General features: G+C 40.4%; 1 protein-coding gene across 1 annotated transcript in view; it reads right to left on the bottom strand.

Moving 5' to 3' along the window:
- Window positions 1-570: 570 nt before the first annotated feature.
- LOC103779502 (FERM, RhoGEF and pleckstrin domain-containing protein 2-like) overlaps window positions 571-20312 on the bottom strand; it is a gene marked incomplete at its 3' end in the record, with an annotated part of 25564 nt that continues 5822 nt past the window's right edge. Inside the window, exons 2-5 of the mRNA XM_008947126.1 lie at window positions 7714-7818; window positions 6137-6179; window positions 2518-2596; window positions 571-668 (exon numbers count right to left, since the gene is read on the bottom strand). Of these exons, the coding sequence (XP_008945374.1) occupies window positions 571-668; window positions 2518-2596; window positions 6137-6179; window positions 7714-7818 (325 nt within the window). The remainder of the gene's footprint in view (window positions 669-2517; window positions 2597-6136; window positions 6180-7713; window positions 7819-20312) is intronic.

Raw genomic sequence — 20312 nt, 5'->3', positions numbered from 1 at the left:
AACCTGTTCATCTTAAAGGCCATGGGTTTAGGTCTTTAGCTGCATACAGACTGAGCAACAAGCAACACAGGGAGCTTCCAAATCAATTGCTTCACATTTCCATTTGCACTTCCAGCAAGGAGGAAAGCTGCTGACAATCCTGCTGTTGAACTTGTTCTGGTGCTTTCTCAGTTTTGTTTCATCTATACACACTTATCTCCCCCCAGACACAGGAAAATTAAGAAACAAAGCCAAGAAAGCAAAGAAGCAGACAGGAGTAGCTGTCTTGATGATGAGGAGTGCCAGTGACATAATCTGCAGAGCCCAGGAAAACTGACAACATAAAAGAGGGTTGGTTTTACATGGTCCCCACAAAGCCAAAATTATCTTGTACATAACCATCAGATATTCCCCACCACTGTTAGCCCTGAAGATAATCCAAGTGTTCAAAATCAACAGGTTTACTGCATGTAGAGAAGGAAATATTGCAAGACAGAAAACACTTTTAGTTACCAAAAGGTTTTGTGTGTTATTTAACTCATGTTACCAATGGCAACACCACCTGATTGTCACCACAGTTGAGATACTCACATTGCAGAAGGTGAGAGACCAGAAGAGCAGCTGTATTGTCACTGCAGGTCAGTCGTTCCTCTGCCAAGTCTCTTTTGATTTGCAATGCAAACAGGTACCTGACAGAGAATTACAGGCACTGGAGTTACAAGTACCACCCTGATATGTGAAAGAGCAATAAAATGACTGAGCAGTACTTTATAAAAACAGCTCCTCCTCATTCTTCCTCTCTCCATAAATGAGGAAACACGGAAGTCTTGCTAACAAGGATGGTCAAATCAATTAACCCATCACTAATCCAGTGCAATTTATCAGCATAAATGAACACACAGGAAGAAGGAAGCAGAAGGAAAACCAGACTTTTAACAAGTTTCATTTGTGAAGTAACAGCAGCTGTAAGTTTTATCTGGAAAGAAACTTAATGAACACTTCAAGTGATTTTATCTATTAGGAAGAAAAAAAAAGAACATCACTGACTCTAATATCTTGTTAGAGAAAAAAATGAGCATTACTGCCAGCACTCAATTCACCCAGTGGTTTTATATTCCAGGACTATAATGTTAGCAGCCTACAAAGATGGTAAGAAGTTAAATTTTCTTTTCTTATACTGCTGCACTTGTATAACTGAACTATTTTCCAATCAGTTGTTAAAGAGGCATAGATTTCTGTTGAATAGTTTTGTGAAAGGAGTAAGGTGCCTGCAAAACATGAAAGGGTAGAAGAAAAATGTGGCAGCCTTGAAAGTATGCTGGTAAGGACCAAATTAGTAACATAAACTGATGATATTTCTATGAGTGTAATATTGGAGTCTTTAGTGCTTTCCTTTTTAATTGAAAGGATGTGCAGTGATGACTCCAGTAAACAGGCAACAACTCATTACTATAAACCTCTGAACTGACAGACTGATCAAGATTCTTTCCTGTATTACATCCTGAAAGAGAACAGTTACATTTTTGTAAAGAAATAATATAAAACCTTTATGTATCACATTCCTGAGATAAAAAGTGAAAATCTATACATTTTGAGTGTTGTTTTTTGAAAAAAATTTAAACACTCTAAGCATGTATTAAAGACTTCTGTAAGGTCTGTTTTCTGCATATCTGACTGAACTATCTTAGTTTCTTTGATACACTCACAGTAAAGTGCACATATCATTAACAGCATTATGAAGTACCTAGATGGTCTAAGCACAGACCACAATACCATAATACTCCACAAACAGGTAAAAATACAGTTCCTGTTGCAAAAAGCTGTATTCCTAATGAAATTCCTACAAGAAACAGCAACTAACATAAGAAAAATGGAAGCAAAGTAAATATTTAGCTAGCATTTAACATTACAAGAGAGACTATAGCATCACATCACAGCAGTTATCATGCTGGTTTGCTCTAAAATAAGCTTCAAGGATAACAAGGAACCACTGTGTATCTCTAAAAGGAATTCCATTTAGAAGTAGTAGTGCTGGGAAATGCACTTTAAAAATGAGCTCTTGAAACACTCAAATCCTGGGTAATGCCCTTGTTACAAGTAAAGCCTTCAAACCATGTTCCCAGGTGCTAGCAAGTGGATAGGTCTGCTTAATTTACCAAAAATCAGTTACTAAACAACAAGTGACCCATGATGAACACTGGTGAAAAACGTATTTGCTAGTGATATGTTAAAATGTAAACTTCAGAAGCTTAATTATAAATCACTTATTAAAATATGTACTGATTACTCTATAGAGGTGTTTATAAATTTTACTATTTTCTCTACACTCTTTTGACACTGTGATATCTGTGCAAGCCATAGCCTACAATGTTTTCTACTTTGAAATATATTTCTTCCAATAACATTCATCTGCTAAAACTGTAACACTAATCAAGAGTCCTTTTTCACACCTCTTCAATAGATTAAATACCCCCCTACTGTTACCTTTCTTTTATTTCAGTAGGTAATGCATATAAAATTCTTTTAAAAATACTTTACCTAGTATATTCCTCTTGCAACTGACCCGGGTCTGGAGGGAAAAACTTTACAGCTAGACGAAGCATCGTGGTCTTTGGTCCTGTAAGAAAAGTTAAGTCATTTCACAAAAAAAACTCTTCTTAAGCACATGCCTATTATGTTTTCCAACTTGCAGAGAAATACAATGCATAAAAAGCCTAGCCAGCTTACTAGAATGGGCCAAGGGCATACAGACTGTTCGTGTCAGTGGAGATAGAGCAGATAGTTTTCAGAGGAACTGTCTGTGCTACTCACAAGGCAATTTTGCAGTCTGAATGCTGTAAAAATAGCTCTGTGCAACATGGAAGCTGTATCACCCCAAAGCAACGACTTGACTGCATACAAAAGCATCATAAGTGACCCAGTGAGAGGTTCCCAGAAGGATGTTGCATCCCACGAGGCTCTCCCAACATGAACTGCCACTATCAGAGCTGTTGAGGAACTGAATTCACCAGTCTGGCCAGACCCAGATTGCTCCCCATGGAGACATTTGCAGCCTGCTCCCAGCATGCCCATTAATATTGAGTCCTTCCAGCTTCCAACAGTGTTCCTGTCAAGCTTCACAACAGGGAGAAAACTAATTCCATGTTTAAATCTACACAGAATTCCAAGCAACGACTTGGAATAACTCACAATGCTCCATGTAACATTTTATAACAAGAAAATCCAACTGTGACCAGCCTGCATTACCAGTTTCAGAATCATTAGCCTGTTGAACCACCTGCACTGATGTCCACAATCCTGCTTTAACAGTATTTTTGGATTAATTACCCTGTAATTTTACTATTACAGGGTACCAAAATTTTTAGTGTGCCATGACTGGGTATTCCTATTCTGCTGCTGGTTTTCCTGCCTTAAAGCAGCAAAGGCTGAGTATTGTCCAGACAACAGCTTATCCACTGCAGCCCCACCCTCCATTTTAATTTTTTTATTAAAAAAATAAAATTGTTTGAGCAAATTGATAAGCAGAAACTAGCCTGCTTAAATTTAAGCACCCCCACCCTCCATTTTAATTTTTTTATTAAAAAAATAAAATTGTTTGAGCAAATTGATAAGCAGAAGCTAGCCTGCTTAAATTTATTTTAAGCACCAAGATCTCTTAGAGCTTGGCAAGTCCAATTTCACCCCATTAACCCCTAATTTATCCTGCACAGAATACCTGATTCCTGTATGCCAATCATTCCTCCACTCACTCACCCCCTCATTTGCCAACGAGGGCCTAACAAACTTTGCTTTCTGCCAAGTAGTTGGGAGAATTAACTCTCAGAGTATCACATCACAGCTGTCAGAAGAGCAGCTCCCAGCCTCTGATCCCAGAATTACCAAAGCTTTGGTGAAACAAAACCAAACCAGAAAAATCTGCATCCCAACTGCAGTGCAATATCTAGCAATGAAAGGAGGCTGGAAACAACACCCTGTTAACAACACACAAAGCTCATGTTTAGCAGAGACTAAAACCATACTAAGGATATTACAGGTCTTGAGACATATCAAGTGAGGAAAATAGTTTTAATGATTTCAGTAAAAAGACCAAAACTTTACAGCAAATTCCTGAAGCTGATGAAATGAGCCTTTGGAAGACCCCCACAGGTTAAGAAGAGACCTGCACATGGCTCATGCCACTCAACTGGGAAGTATTGCTGTGGCAGCAATTTCCACAGTGTTTTGAGCAGCACTGACATCAAATGATGATAAACATTAAAAATTTAAAAACACAACTGCATATTTACTTCTCTAGCACAACTTCTCTTTTTTTTTTTGTTTTGTTTTTTTTTGGTTTTGTTTTTGTTTTTTTTCTTCGTTGTTTTTGTGGGGTTTTGTTGTGATTTTTTTTGTTTTAAATCTCACCTTTCCCCTATGATTAAATTCCATTTTAATTAGAATAAGGAAAAAAAAGAATATAACTTCAGTGAAAATTCTTAAATTGAGAATATAAAAAAAAAAAAATCTTCTATTCCTGCATTTCAGAATAGCTTAGAAAAGTTCAGTCATTTCTTACATGTATGTTTTATTTCTAAACATTCTCAAGGCTTTCTCATTTCAATTTTAAAAAGAGTGGAATACCAGGAAGGGATTCAACTAGCATAAAAAGAAGAAAGAGCTCTCACCCAAGCTATCAAAACTTTATAAATTGAAAATTTATTTCAGAATTTGAACATCTGCCAGACAACTGACAGGTGTCTCCTACAGATTAAGATTTAAATATTTTTTTCAAGCAGGCAAATTTTTAGCACATCCTTGTGGTTTTAAGACAATTTTAGAAACATGTATGTACCATCAGGGTCACACAGCCATTACCTAGAGTCTAAGGCCAAGTCTTCCCCAGTTTATATGGTATAGAAGAGGATACAGAAGGAGCAACTGAGCTATTTTGTAGACCTGTGGTTCACCAGATCTTTTGACTAAGATGTAATTCCTTCCAGCCAGGAGCACTGGAAATACAAATCAAGCCTATCTGCATGGAGTATATAAAAAGATGTCACTCCAGCCACTTTTTGGGGAGGGGTGAGGAGGTAGGGTATTGTGAAACAGTATTATAAACTCTCCTAAGGAAGCCTTTTTCTATAGCTGGTTTGGCTCTTCTGCTTAAAAAACAATGGTGGTAAAAGTTAAAACCATGACCTTAAAGGTAAAAACTATCTAGGATGAATTAGCAATTTCTTATTTTATAGCAATTGGTTTTAGGCAAAAGAGGAAGCAAAAACTATCTCCCAGTACTAATTTTCAACATTTTTCAATGAAAATTTTTAAAAGGAGTAGGAATCCACCACACCCTCCTGATCTTGTTCTTCCACAAATCCTTTACAATCAGAAAACAAGGGAACAACTTAACTCCATTCTGAAAGAAAACAAAGTTTGATCTAATCTTTCAGTATCAGAAGAACTAGCACACTGTTCAATTAATTCCAGTCTTTAGAGTGCACCTCACATCACTTTTTAGAGTATCACAAAGCAAAGACAGCATCACTACTGCAACATCCTCCTGGCAAAAGAGCAGAAACAAATGTCACATCTGAAGCAAAGAGGACTCCAAAGCTGCAGTCACCCCCCAGGTGGGAGACTCCTACCCTACTTCTGCTCTCTTTGGGAAGCTGCTCCTGAGCATGTTGAGATTTTGAGAATGAGAAGGGAACACCTACCCTGCACGTCAGCAAGCTCTGAGTGCAGCTTTCTGCAACCCTTCTGAAAGGCTCATCAGCTCTCAGACAGGCTCTCACAATGGCAGATGCTGCCTCCTCCTCCCATGCAACCAGTGCAATAAGCCAGAATATTCATTTTTCTTGGCATCACAAGACAACACAACTTAAAAAAAACTCACAAAGAGCAAATGTCATGTTCCACTTGAACATAACACCAGCTGATCCAATCTATCTAGATCTTTATCACAAAGAACCATACCTTCAGTAAGTTTCCATTCCACCCACCCCATCCTACATATTAAAAAAAAGTCAGGTTTGCATGCCCAAACAGGAATCCCTATCACCCCCACCAAGTACAATTTTCAGGGAAGTACAACCAGTAAATCAAGTAGTAATTGTGAAAGCAACCCACATAAAGCAGATGCAAATTAAGGAAAACTTCCTTTTTAAAACCTACTTACTCCGTAGTTGTTTAATAACAGGTTTCATAGGTTCCAGCCAAATCTGAAGGGTAGAAAAAAAAATAAAATCAAATTACCCACTGACATCTGAACTTGGATTTGAATACAATACGAAAACATGAAAAGTAAATTCAAATAAAACAGTGTTTTATGAATATGTATTTCTTCCTCACTAAAGAAATGTAGCAACTCCTTTGCTTTAAAAAAAAAAAAGTATATTTATCTGTTTGAATTGACATTTGTCATGCATCAGTAGGGAAGCCAGTGATCCATGCTTAAAGCTCACACAGGCAGCAGGCAAGTCAGCAAAAACACACCACCACTGCCAAGAAGAGAGGAATCATGCCAAAACACATGACTGCAGACATGAGCCAGGCTACAGAATTACAAAAGGTCTGGAGAAGATGACACAGTCCAACTGTTTTTCTCCTTTTATGCTCTGCCCATCTCTCTAGGGTGGTGAGACACTGGCACAGGTTGCCCAGGGAAGTTGTGGCTGCCCCTTCACTGGAGGTGTTCAAGATCAGGTTGGATGGGGCCTTGCACAACTTGAAACAAGATATCTTTAAGGTCCCTTGCAACCCAAACCCTTCTATGATTCTACTTAAGGATCTTTACTCAGTACCAATTTCCCACATTTTTTTCTCTTTTGACAAGCACATTTTTAAAGAAAGACTATTGTTGTTCTCATAAAAGGAATAACCATAAAATTAATGCAAAATATTCTGCATGCTCAACTTCTCCACCCCTCCAAACAAACAAAAAAACCCCATGTAACAAGACAATTATGTTTGGTCCCAGTTTCTCAGAGACACAGCTGAGGATTTTAAAAACCTTATTAAATGGAGAAACACTTTGAAGCTTTGCAGAAGAAACTGAAACTAAACAAGTTTGGCTTGTTTAGAGTAGCATATGGTACTTCCTTGGCTCAAGAGCAGCATGTATTAGTGCTATTACCATTCTCCAGGTTCTCAGTTATATTTTGTGTGTGAGAGTCCTAAAACTAGAAAAAGTAACAGAAAAAAATAACGAAGATACAGTTTTTGCAATATTTTCTAGTTTAGAAGCCACACTGCCCTCTTTGCAAGGTACAGAATAAGCAACTAGGAGGCTTACAGAATGCCAGTATTTATCTAGCTCAATGATTTTAAAAGCTTGCAGGTCTATATGCTTGCTAAATTGTATTTATTAGAAAGAGTTTCATAATGACTTTTCAGGGAAATTAACTGAACATGAACACTACAAAATTACACTTTGCAATATGATTTTATAAGTGGTCCACAGATTACACTTTGAGTTGACGTTTCCCCTTTCAGAAGGGAGGAAAATTTTATGTCCCTGAAAGTGGGAACATCAGCAACTATTTAACTGCTTTATGCATTTTTTGTGATTTAACAAGAAGTAGAATCTGATTCCTCCTCTCTGCTTTAGTAGTTGTCACTGTTCTGGTGAGTGAAGCTGATTTAAAAGATTCAAAGAGATAATCCTACAAAAGACTCCAGCAGACTTTTGCCACTCAAGTAACTACCTTCACCTAGCTCTTCATGACACAAAATTTGTCAGGGAACAGTACATACCCAATATGACTGGATGTTCTGGAACTCAATCCCAAAATAGTCTGATTCCATCAAGTTCAAATGTTTGTAAACTTCAGTCAATAATGTCTGTCCATAACATTTTGACTAAGGAAGTGAAAAAAAAAGAAATACAGTGAGATTAATATGAGTAAGTTTACAGCACATTGAAAAAAATATGACATCTTTTAGAAACTGTAGAAAAATATCTCAAAGACTTTTCACATTATTTTTGTCACTTTAACATGCAAGCATGCAATGTACAGATATGATTCCATACAGACAACTTTCACAGAACCAGAGGAAGTCAGGCTGGAAGGGGTCACTGGAGGTCTCATAGCATCACAGAATGTTTGGGACCTCCACAGGTCATCTAGTCCAACCCTCCTGCAATAAGCAGGGACATCTCCAAATAGGTCAGGTTGCTCAGAGCCCCATCAAGCCTGACCTTGAACGATTGCAGGGATGGGGCTCCACCACCTCTCTCAGCAGCCCATTCCAGTGGTCTATCACCCTTAACTTTCTCCTAACATCTAACCTAAGTCTATCCTTTCCTAGCTCAAAGCCATTCCCCCTCGTCCTGTCACTCCAAACCCTTGTGAATAGTCCCTCCCCTGCTTTCTTGTAGGCCCCTCTCAGGTATTGGAAGATTGTTATAAGGTCGTCCTGGAGCCTCCTCTTCTCCAGGATGAACAACCCCAACTCCCTCAGCCTGTCCTCACAGCAGAGCTGCTCCATCATGAAGAGCCAGGCTGGACATGAGGAAGAAGTTCTTCACCATGAGAGTGGTGAGACCCTGGAATGGGTTGCCCAGGGAGGTGGTTGAGGCCCCATCCCTGGGGGTCTTTAAGGCCAGGCTGGAGGAGGCTCTGGGCAGCCTGATCTAGTGGGAGGTGTCCCTGCTCATGGCAGAGGGGTTGGAACTGGGGGATCCTTGTGGTCCCTTCCAGCCCTGACAGATTCTGATCTGTTTTAGCAGAGGACTTTAGAGCCCTAATGGCTCAATGGTTGGACTTGATGATCTTGGTGGTCCCTTCCAACCTAAAGGATTCTATGATTCTATGATCATTCTTGTGGCTCTTCGCAGAACATGTTCCAACAGTTCCATGTCCTTGTGCTGGGGGCTGCAGAGCTGGACACAGACTCCAGGTGAGGTCTCCCCAGAGCAGAGGGGCAGGATCACCTCTCTCCATCTGCTGGCCACGCTTCTTTTGATGCAGCCCAGGATGTGACTGGCCTTCTGGGCTGCTGCTGCACATTGGTGACTCACGTCCAGCTTCTCATTTAGTAGGACCCCCAAAGTCTTTTTCCAAAGGACTGCTCTCTAGCATGTCCTCTCCCAGCCTATATTGATAATGCTGGTTGCCCTGGCCCAGGTGCAGGACCCTGCAGCACTTGGTCTTGTTAAACCTCATGAGGTCCATCTGAGCCCAGCTGTCCAGCTCCCTCTGGATGACCTCCTGTCATCTAAGCCCAGCCTCCTGCTCAAAGCAGGGTCAGCTAAGAGACCAAACTAGATCAGCTGCAAACTATTTGCAGCTCCTTTAATAAACCAGCAGCATTTGTTTGTGTAGCTGGACAGCGTGGCCCTCCCCCAGCTGCAGGGGACTGAAGGAAGGGCTGCCAAACCCCTGCCTGCATGCACACCCCCTCCCTCATACCAACATCAGGGACCAGCCAGACCTGACAAACACGTGCAGATGCTCTGGGTACAAGGCAGACAAGGAAGTCTGGTGAGGTGCAGTCTGCACCCAGCCAGAACTTCACCCCTAACCTGGGATGCACTGGCCAGCCCTGCAGGAGCTGTGCAAGCAGGACTTCATGAGGCCAGGCTGACTGCTGTCAGGGATCTCACTGACTGAGCAGAGGCTGCTCACTGCAGCACCTCCAAGGCCTTTGCTGCAAGAGCTAGAACTTTGAAAATCTCTAATTTTTTTTCTTACAGTAGTTTTCAAGAACACACTAGGCAATAGTATCTATTCTGCTAATTGAGAAATAAATAGGAAGGCTACTTACTGTTCCCTGCCAAAGAAACCAGTGGGAACCCAAGCATGCTCCTCCTGCATCATATTTACTGTCTAAAGTCATCTGCAATCAATTCCTCCCTCGAGAAACCCACTCAATAGCCCTTTTCACAGGCCAGTTAGGTGCAAAGCCACAGAGTGAACACGGGCAGAAAGCAGCTATGGTAATACAGGAGAAAACAGGAAATTTTCACAGCACACCCAAAACAACTATGCTTGGGTCTGCTTATTAAAACACAGGAGCTTGCTCTCAGCATCTATTATTGCATGACTACAGCAGCCACCACAAGAATAACAACGTTTAGGAACCTACACATCTGTCCACAAAACTAATTCAAAGGGCTTTCACATCCCTCAGTACCTGTTGCAGCAAAGCACTAAAGCTAGCAGGATGGCCACTGTGGGCTGCAGGAGGAGGCAGCATGGCCACCAGCATCCATGTTCTACCTTGCAAGTGGTCCTGCAACTGCAGTGACAGGGTCTGGCATCACTCTGGTTGGCCAGGTGATCCAGCAGAACACCATTCAGGCATTCACACCACCAAGGAGTTGATTATTTGGAAAAGTCAGAAGGCCAGAAGACTCTGCAACTTTCCCCATCGAGGCAAGCACATAGTTCTGCAACTGAGTCTTTAAACTCAGCACAGTGCATCTTCTAAAAGTATTAGGCATTACAATAAATTAGCAATAGAATTAGAGTAATTCAATAAAAATAAAATGGCAGCATCTAACAGAATGAATGGCTACTCCAGGTTAAAATAAAAAGGGTTTAGAATAGTAAAAAAAGATAAAAGATGAAGAAATTGTTTCACATTCCTGAGAGGTATAAAAATTCAAGAATAATTGCTTCTTACAGGAAAAACAGATTAACTGTCAATAATTTTGGAACTTTGCAATTTATCTAAGTACCACTTCAAAAAAACCCCAAAACTTCAGTGAGAAAAAGTAGGACAGCTCTGCAGTACTGCAAATCTGAAGTAGTTTTGGTAATTGCACTGCTGTGAATAGAGCTGACTGAACCCAGTGCTGGAACCCAGGAGGAAAGCAGAGAAACAGAAGGGCAGAGAACACATCACTGGCTGGTTCTTCTCATTCATGCTCTCAGAGGTCTCAGCTATCTAGAAAGGCAACCACAGCTATGAAGCATAAAACAGGCAAATTCACCTGGCACAAACCAAGAAACTGTTGGAATGAATGAAGGATCATGATGGACCAGGCCACTGATGCAGAAACCCCCATATAAAACTACATGTCAGAGGAAATGATCCATCAGGCAAATTCACCTGGCACAAACCAAGGAACTGTTGGAATGAATGATGGATCATGATGGATCAGGCCACTGATGCAGAAACCCCCAAATAAAACTGCATGTCAGAGGAAATGATCCAGTTTTTCACCACTTCAGTAGATATAGGGATGTCTGGCTGGGAGATGATGCAGTAGGGTGAGGAGGAGCACTCTCCCCTTTTTCTGGACAAGTATTGTAAAGTCTAAAATGTGATTTTCTTTGTAAAAACACAGGTGATTTTTTAATTTTTTTTTTTTGCCAAAATCTGTGCTTGCAGAGGACTTTGTAGGTATGGGGTTTGGTTTTTAAAATGATGTCAATGAAATAAGGAATGATACAGGTAATGGTAAGCCACATCTTCAGTAAATAACATTCCAGCTCTTCTGTCTACAGCCACGTTTCCCAGGCATGTTACAGACTGCCTGCCACACACGTGCTCCTGGAAAAAGGTGTTTTGAAACTAAAACTTCATTTCCAAACGAAATGCCTTTCTTAAAACAGCTTCATTTCCAAACGAAATGCCTTTCTTGCTTTGAAACTTGCCAATAAATCTTAAAACACTAGCAGAAGAAAATATCCTTAAATACTGTACGCCCCTTTTTTAAAAAAAAGGTACAGTTACATCTGCATTTATTATTACTGTATGCCTGCTCTTCACAGGCACCACAGATCTGAGGAAGGAAGGAATACTTTTTAGCCAGGAATACTTGTGGGGATACAGCAATACCCTGGCCAGCCTTGTTTGCTTCCACCTGCAGAAGATGGGACACACCAGCTTTGCCTTTTCACAGATCTATTAACTTCCAGAAGCCATTAATCAAGAAATGTCCTGACCTTATATCTCTGATTTCTCATTTGTGAAATAAGCAGTAATTGTGGTTCCAATCACCTTCCATGAGAATTGATAAGCTGAAATTTATCTCGTTTCGTCTCATTTCTTGGCAGCATATAAATTTGATTTACTTTTAAAATAAAAATTGGCTACAAAAGCTTGGAGAGAACACTATCTTTATACTATTATGTCTCAAATGCTGTGGGAAAACTCTTCTTAGAGCTCTTTAGTTCCTCAAGCCATTTGTTACACTTACAACCATCCTTTATAAAAAGCTTCTTGCAGCATTTTGAAGCTGACAAAAATTAAAGCTATATAGTGGGTAGCTCCCTGTCACTGTTTAATCTGAAAAAAAAAGCAGCACAACACAAAATATTTCAGTAATTACTTAATTACTGCAATTTTGACATCAGGGCAAGAAGCTGCATGAATGCATTTCAGAAAGGTCCTGCTTTCAAAACAAATTCACAACATGGCATACTTGCCATTCCAAGCTTCTCCATTACTCTTTATATGCTGCCAAGGCAATGACTACTGACATTACTGAATTACTGAATTATTCCACATAAAAAAAAAGAAAGAAAAAAAAAATCCCACAGGGTGAAAACAAAATTAAATAGGCAGCTTTCCTAGTGACCCAGCTCTAACTTTACTACAGACTACTTTAACAGTATTAAGAGATTGTTCAGTACAACAGTTTTTTTTCCAATCAATTTGTATATTCAGATCAAGATTGAAAAAAATCCCTCAGAGCTGTGTGAGGACCCTGCACTGGCAACACATTTGTGTGGCAACCTCCTGCCTGCAGAAAGGACAACTAACACCTTCCAACCAGGCTCAGTGCTAAACCAGCACTGGACATGTACAGAAATTAATCAAAACATTTTAAGGTGAAGTTTCTTGACTGAAGGAAGTATCTAAATTTTTTTTTATATGGTCAGAAAGTAAATATATTCAATTTTAGCGATTTTTAGGACTGAAATAGAACTACTAGAGAAAAAGCTGGAATTACAGTTCTTTTTCTTTGATCATCCCAACTGTCATTTCCTAAATTCTCAAATGTCACTACCTACAGGGCAGATCCTTCCTCTGCTACAACATTTTAGTTTAGGAAGACAGAAAAACACGCTATGAATTCATAGCCTATGATTTTCAGTAGACCATAGTTCAGTATTATCAAAACCAATTCTTCCCCAGCAACTCCCAGACATGTCTTCCTGAACATGTTCACTTTCTGCTTCCACGTATTTTACATTAAAAAACCAAAAATACTCTAGTATTTTCATAAGGAGTACTTTCCTATTCCAAAGTGGACAAACTGCCTTTCTCAGACTTTCCACAAAATCCACTTTTGGCAGCAGTTAAACTGGAAGGGGAAAAAAAAAAAGAGTTTGGAAAAAGAAGAGTTCTAAACCAGAGGTATAGAATGGAAACTTTTGTGCAGCCAGAGGCAGAAGAGCCACTGGCCTCTCCAACTTCATCAAACACCAGCTGACCTTGGATTTTTGTTACAGAAATCTGCAACTGTTAGGGAGATCAAACCCTCCAGTAAACAGTATATCTGCATGAGAGGAAGAAGTTTATATTTGACATCATCACTGACAAATGGCCAACACAGAGCACTTGGCCAGCAGCCAAGGAGAAACACAAGCAGGAAAAATAAACTGATTTAAATAAAGACCCCTTCACCATTCATGGATTTATTCTTTTTCCCCCCCCCTGTTGGTACACTTTAGTACTCTTACTAATGAAAAACTGATTTCTTATCTTTTGGCAAATTAAAAAAAGAATTACAATCTGCAACTGAATGTAGCAGTTATACTAGACTTGTTATTTCCTCTCTTCACCAGAAATACACAGACCTTTCAGTGAGTTTATAGCTCTGTTTATCTACAGCCCTTTTGTGATCTGTTAGATCTCTGTCCAAATGCAGTGTGATACACAAAAAACACCTTCACAAGTCCCTATTAATAGCTGTAACTTATGCCCTGTGAAAACAAAAGCTGCATGTATGAGTACAGGGTGTGCATTTAAACCACACTTATTATAAAGAAGAAAATAATGAAATATGGCCAGGAATGCTATCCATTAACTTTTTGTTTTCATGGCTAACCACCTGATGGCTCCATATCTAGTTTCTAATCTGGAGGCTCAAAAAGTAAAAAAAAATATAAGTCTTCTTTTTCAGTACTTTATTAGTTTCTTCAATTTTGATTGGAACAATTAACTGAAATGAAAATGGCCCATCTCCCCACAAAAAAGGGTACCTGGTAACAACAGATGTGTGAAACTAGAGCTTCATGTGCTCAGCTAAATACTGCTTAGCTTTTGCTTTCACTTTATTTAAACATTTAACAGTAAGTTTCAATTATTTCAATTTTTCTTTTAATACTTTGCAAAGAAAACTTCATTTTAAATACGTTTATTTAGTTTATTCACTCTCATATACTGACAGGTCCTAACTACAGGTTATTTCACTAAGACAATGCCAAAAAGAGTTTGCAGTGCATTTAACAATTTAGAGCATCAGATGCACAAGCTTTGATGTCAGGGGTTCTGACTCCTTCACACAACACCCTCCCCACTGCTTCACAACCCTGCAGTCCCTGCCTCCCACTTACTGAAGACAACAAGCCTGACTTCTTCCAGAACTGGTTCAACAGCTTGCAGCCAACCCAGCACACACAAGGCTTCTGAAACATCTTCCAACCTTGGGTACTAATCACTGATATGAGCTCTTTTTTTTTGTTGAACTTTTTTTTCCACCTGAAGGAGCATGGTCCAGCTGTCAGTGTGCCAGAGTCTCTCACTTGCAGTGTTTCTACATGGCCCTGGGAGAACCAGCTCACTGCTTACCCCAAGGAAGCCAAATCCATCACCAGACCTCATTTCCCACATCCACAGCCTGCACCATTGCTGCTCCAGACCCTGGACCCTGCCAAGCTCTGCTGGAAGAGCAACACAAACATCCACATCCGATCTGTGCAGCATTTCCTATTTCACAGGCCTAACTCTGGGAACACACCACCACCCTGAAAATGACTTCTTAGCTTCCCCAGAGAATCAGACAGCATACACTTCACCTTGAAAATGTGCTCTTTTTAAAAACACTGTCTGGCACAGTACTTCTACATGGCACTGACATCCAATTTACTCAAATATGAAAGCTGTAAAACCAAATACAATTTTCTGAGCTATTTTAAGTTAAATTATTACACTGCATATTGGGCAGAATTACTTTTTTAAAATAAAAAAAAATTTTAAGACTCCCACTCCCCAAGATTTTTTGTCCTAAGATTTCAGTGGTGGGTTTTTTATTTTAACAGGATTCACAGTCAGACAAAACAATCTAGAAATGTAAGCCTCTGGTTCATTTAATTAAGGTTAGCTTTAAAACCTGTGATCATTTAAAAGCTCAAGCAGTGTTACAGCACTTTTACTGCCAAATGAAACAGCTCTACCCAACAAACATGATTTTCCAGAGTGGCTAGTCTTGCTGGATACCTTTAAGCAGGAGAACAGTCATCAGCTGACGTGGGAAAAGATCCCCAAAAGGAAGGGAAATATGTGAACAAGACTGGGAAATACATCCTTAGGTAGACAGCATGCATAGACAAAAAGTGGTCCCAAGTTCCAAAAGTGCTCTCATGTTGAAATAGCCAAAGCACTCAAAATAAAACATGTCATGCTCAGACAAAAAATAGCACCACAGCTAAGCATTCAACCAAGACGTGGTCCCCAAGCACTACATGCAAAGAGCACACAGAAGTTCCACACAGAAATCACTGGACATCAAGCAGAAAATTCTCAAGTCACTTTCATTACCCAGAGAGAAAAATACTACCATAAATTTCCCAACCCCTCTGCTTCATACGTTGCTCTAGACTATGTGAGGAACAGGTAAGTCACCCAATTAAAAACCTGGACCACATGACTGGCAAGTATTTCACAGGATGCTGCTGCAGCTTCACAGTTTGGCACCAGAGCTGATGCTTGATAATAACTAAGCATTCAGATGACAGTGGTGACAGCATCACAGAAAGCAGCTGCTTTGTGGTAGCTGATCCCACACAGAGGCAAAGATTATGGCAATGGAAATGCCTGAAAATTGCAGTAATGGTGGTGCTGGGACAATTGTTGCAACATGGACTACTCCAAATAATCTGCAAAGGGCCAGAGCAATGCTGCGCTGACAGCCTGCCCCAAACATTGAGCACACACTTGAAAGGGCTCAGCCTCATCAGCCAGCTACATTAAATGCCTGCACTATTTCAAGCCTTTAAACAACTTGGTGGCTGAAATAACCAAGGACAGATACGAGTGGCTAGTTACAAAAATGGCCTGCTGTCAAAATAGTCAGTATGCCATTAACACCAATTTTTAAAGAAAGCCTTTTTCCACTTTAAGAATGTAAGATTCATAACAGAATCTCTAAGTACTTTGTTCATACAAGCTGTAAAATAGCATAATAAAGCTAAGAAACTGTCATTTAGGAGACTGATGATGTTCACTTCTCCCATCCCCACACTTTGCTGCAAGACCCTACAGACTTGTGCAAACCACTGCACCTCCCTACACCCACTCTCTCTACTGTGCCTGGCCTCATGCATTCAGACTGTAGGCATTCTATGGTTTTAAGTAACTTTAAACACAGACATTCATTTGATTCCCTTTGTTAATAACATTTTTAAAAGATAAAATCAGGAAAATTGCAAGGTTTTCTCCCTTAATTACATTTTTGCTTCAAAACCATCGTCCATGCTCACACCAACCAGACTTGATCAGGGCTCTCCCTGTGAGGTGTTATGTTCCCTAGGCTGACACAACACTTGCAGAATCCTGCCTGAAGGAAACAGTTCAAAACATTAATGAAATGACCATGAAAGATTCACTACACAAATTATTTTTACAGGAAAGGCCAAAACTACCTTTCATCTTGTGCAAAACTGAAACTGTACCAGCTGTCCTAACATCACTCCCCACTGTACTTTGAGCAGAGCTTTGATACCATGGTGATGGGTTAATAAATACCCACAGGCCAGATTAGATAAAGACAAAGCTTTGTTAACTTCCCCCTTGCCAGAAGGAGTCTTTCCTGCATCTCTGGCCTCAGGCTAGTTGCCCAGTAAGAAAGTTGAGGGGCACAGTGATGCCCATCCTTCATGACTTCAGTTGAAGTATATGTCAAACAGGTCTAACAGAGTCTCTACAAAGTCTTCTTTCCTTTTTTTAAACTGTGGGTATTTTACCACTCCCATTTTGAACTCAGGCTTCACTAAGTGCTGTGCCCAAGCCTTCTGCCAGGGACAGCCAGAGGGGAAGAGCAGCTCAGGTAGCAGAGATGTCAAACATGTCAGCCTGGGAAACCAGGCCTGCAACTGAGCTCCCATCCTTTCTGATCACTTGGGAAACATCACGTTTCCCAAGGCCTCTTGAGGCTGGCCTGAGCAGAGAGGAAGTACTAATAATTAAAATACCTCATCTCCCCTTCCTCTGGCATGAGGCTGGGAAGAAACTATTTCTGAAGTTAATGTTTTCAAACCTGCTTTCACCATCATGAGAGCACTCCAAAATACAGAAGCATGTGTGCAACGGTGCTACAAACATGTCAAAAACACATCAGAAGATCTACTACAAGTGAAAAGAGATTAGTTACTCAAGAGGGGCGTACTCAAATTTAGAGGGGCTGAATTTCTGTTTCTCTTCCATGTTTTGTACCTGTGGGTTTCAACCAGGCAGCTCAGGTCAAAGCAGCAGCACATGCAGAAGCTGTTCAGAGCCTTCAAGGAGTGGCTCTGAACTCATGTTAATAGACTACTTGGCAGCTCAATGCTCTTTTTCCTTTCCTTTTCTGTTCAAATGCTTCTATTTAATTAATGACTGCTCTGGATAGAGTGGCCATCAGCCCTCCATATCCAACATCACCCTTTTGAAATGCAACACTGGGTATCACACCCACAGCACAGGTTTTTAAATACCCAGTTGATAGGGTCCCCCTCTTACACAAGCAGGCAAGGTTGCTCTTGCCAGAGATGTGTTCTGCTGCACAGAGAAACAGATGGCACACAGGTATGCTTTTTACAACCCTGCCTGCTTCAATGCTGTGCTTCTCTGGATACCAAGAGAGGTCATCCTTGGTCAAGTCCCTTTTTTTCAGTAGCACTAACCTAAACTTTCTCTGAACTGCCTCTCAGCACGCTGCATTTCTGTAGCTGTCTTTAGCTGACTGTGGGTTGTTCCTTGCTTTTTCTTCCCCTCTCTTTCAGGTTCTGGATATGATACAGAATTACCCACCTGTGGACACAGCTTTGAATGTCACCACATCCAGACAAGGCTTCCAGAGAATTACTTTTTTTAATACAGCATTTTTACAGTTATTTTGACAGAATAGCATAAGACTAATTTAATCTGATTTTCATTATCCTTTGTCACTACATTAGGAGAAAAATTATCACCTGCATTCTGCACAAGTATCTAAGAAACTAACAGTATTTCCCTACTTTATTAGTGATGACAACACATTATTTGAATTAGTAAGGAAGCTAACAGGGATCAGCTTTTTCTTTACAAGGCTGTGTACCAGTTACTTCAGAAGGCATCTAAAAGGAATTAAGTTCAAGAGCTGTGTATGCCAAGACCATTATGTTATGCATTGGTTTACTTTAACAGATCTCATCCAGATAGAACAATTGGAGGCAGCAAGTTCTCAGCATGCTTGCAGTGAACTAAGGAGAGCTGAAAAAGAGCACCACTTTACTAAATTATTTCTGTGTTTCAAGTTACAATATGTAAATGTAATTAACTTTTTGTACAGGAATATACAGATTGCCTCCCCTTTGCTGCAGTATGACTCAAATTTTCTTTTCACACATTGGGACACTTAATATTGAGAGAACTGGAAAGCAGTGTTTTTATAATACAATTTAAGCTCACATCTTCACATTAAAAAGCAACAAAAACCTCATAGAACAACTGTCTTGTCAGTAAAATGGCTGCGTTTTTACCTTTCCCCACCCAATACCACATTCCTACATAGCATCAAAAAAGCCAAGCCCCCAAACACAAAATAAGAGGTCTAAAAAAATAAACTGCAGAATCAAGCAGTACACAAACTGCAAAGCTTCAATTACTTTCTTTTTAAACCCCAGGAAAGCTTCAAATTTTAAATACTGAATTACTAACTTTCCCTCCTGAGGTCAGACAAAAATAAGTCCTAAGGCAGCTTATTTGCCATATTTAGGAGAGTCAAACCAGAGCAATGACAAACATCTGGCTATGATTCTTTCTGGAATTTTGACTATTTCTTCTCTGCCAGGGAAGAAAAACACTGAGCTCACTACCACAGCATCTCAATTCCTTCAGTACAGCGCTTAATAGGATTCAGAAGCAGCCTGTCCTCCCACTTCCCACATATTTAAGCTGTTAATACTTTTACAGCACAAGAAGGGAAAAACGCCTGGATGAAAGGGAGGTCTCAGCAGGCAAAGGAGAGCAAGGGAAAGGCAGGAGGGCAGCTCGTGCTTTGCTGGAGTTGGTGCCAGGCTGCCTTATCCTGCCAAGGAAGCCACGGTGCCATAATGCTGGTGCTGTGCTCAGGGTTTGCTATATCTGACAGCAAGGACAGTCTCTCTGGAAACTCATTTCAGAATATTTCATATTTTTCAGTGTCCACAACACAGGCTCTATTTTTAAGATATGTATTTCTTACTTAAACTGACAGCAAGGACAGTCTCTCTGGAAAGTCATTTCAGAATATTTCATGTTTTTCAGTGTCCACAACACAGGCTGCATTTTTAAGATATGAATTTCTTACCTAACTGCTGGTGCTGTGCTCAGGGTTTGCTATAGCTGACAGCAAGGACAGTCTCTCTGGAAACTCATTTCAGAATATTTCATATTTTTCAGTGTCCACAACACAGGCTCTATTTTTAAGATATGTATTTCTTACTTAAAACTGCTCAATAACAGCATTTCAAGCTGTATAATTCCTGTTTCAACCCCAAGGAAGTTCCTAGGGGTACTAATGCTACCATAAGAAGTTACTGACAAGCAGCATTTTTCGGTGTGCACGAGCTGGAAACACTCTCTCTGAATCACAGGAAGTCATGAGCCACAGACAAGCTGTTGGATTGCTTCCTCTGCTGCTGCAAAAGAATCCTGCAGCCCCAGCCCAGTTCCTGATTTCTGGGCCCTCCAGGATGCAGGAGAGGGACACATCACCCAGTGCCACAGAGATGCAGAGCACTCTGCTTCTTTCGTGTGCTTGTCTTCTGCTGACCACTTGCCCAATACAGAATGATATCCTCACTGAGGGGCAGCCCAGCAGCCACACTCCTCCCTCCACTCCCACATCACCCCCCAGAGACCCAAAGGGCCAGACAGCCAGAGGAGGAACAAGTCCATGCACTCCCCCACCACAGGGCACAGGAAGAAGGGAGCAGCCAGGGGAGGAGCCAAGC

The sequence above is a fragment of the Merops nubicus genome, unplaced genomic scaffold (genome assembly GCF_000691845.1).
Source record: "Merops nubicus isolate BGI_N331 unplaced genomic scaffold, ASM69184v1 scaffold5579, whole genome shotgun sequence".
NCBI classification, from domain to species: Eukaryota; Metazoa; Chordata; class Aves; order Coraciiformes; family Meropidae; genus Merops; species Merops nubicus.
This window is presented reverse-complemented; position numbering and strand designations above follow the sequence as displayed.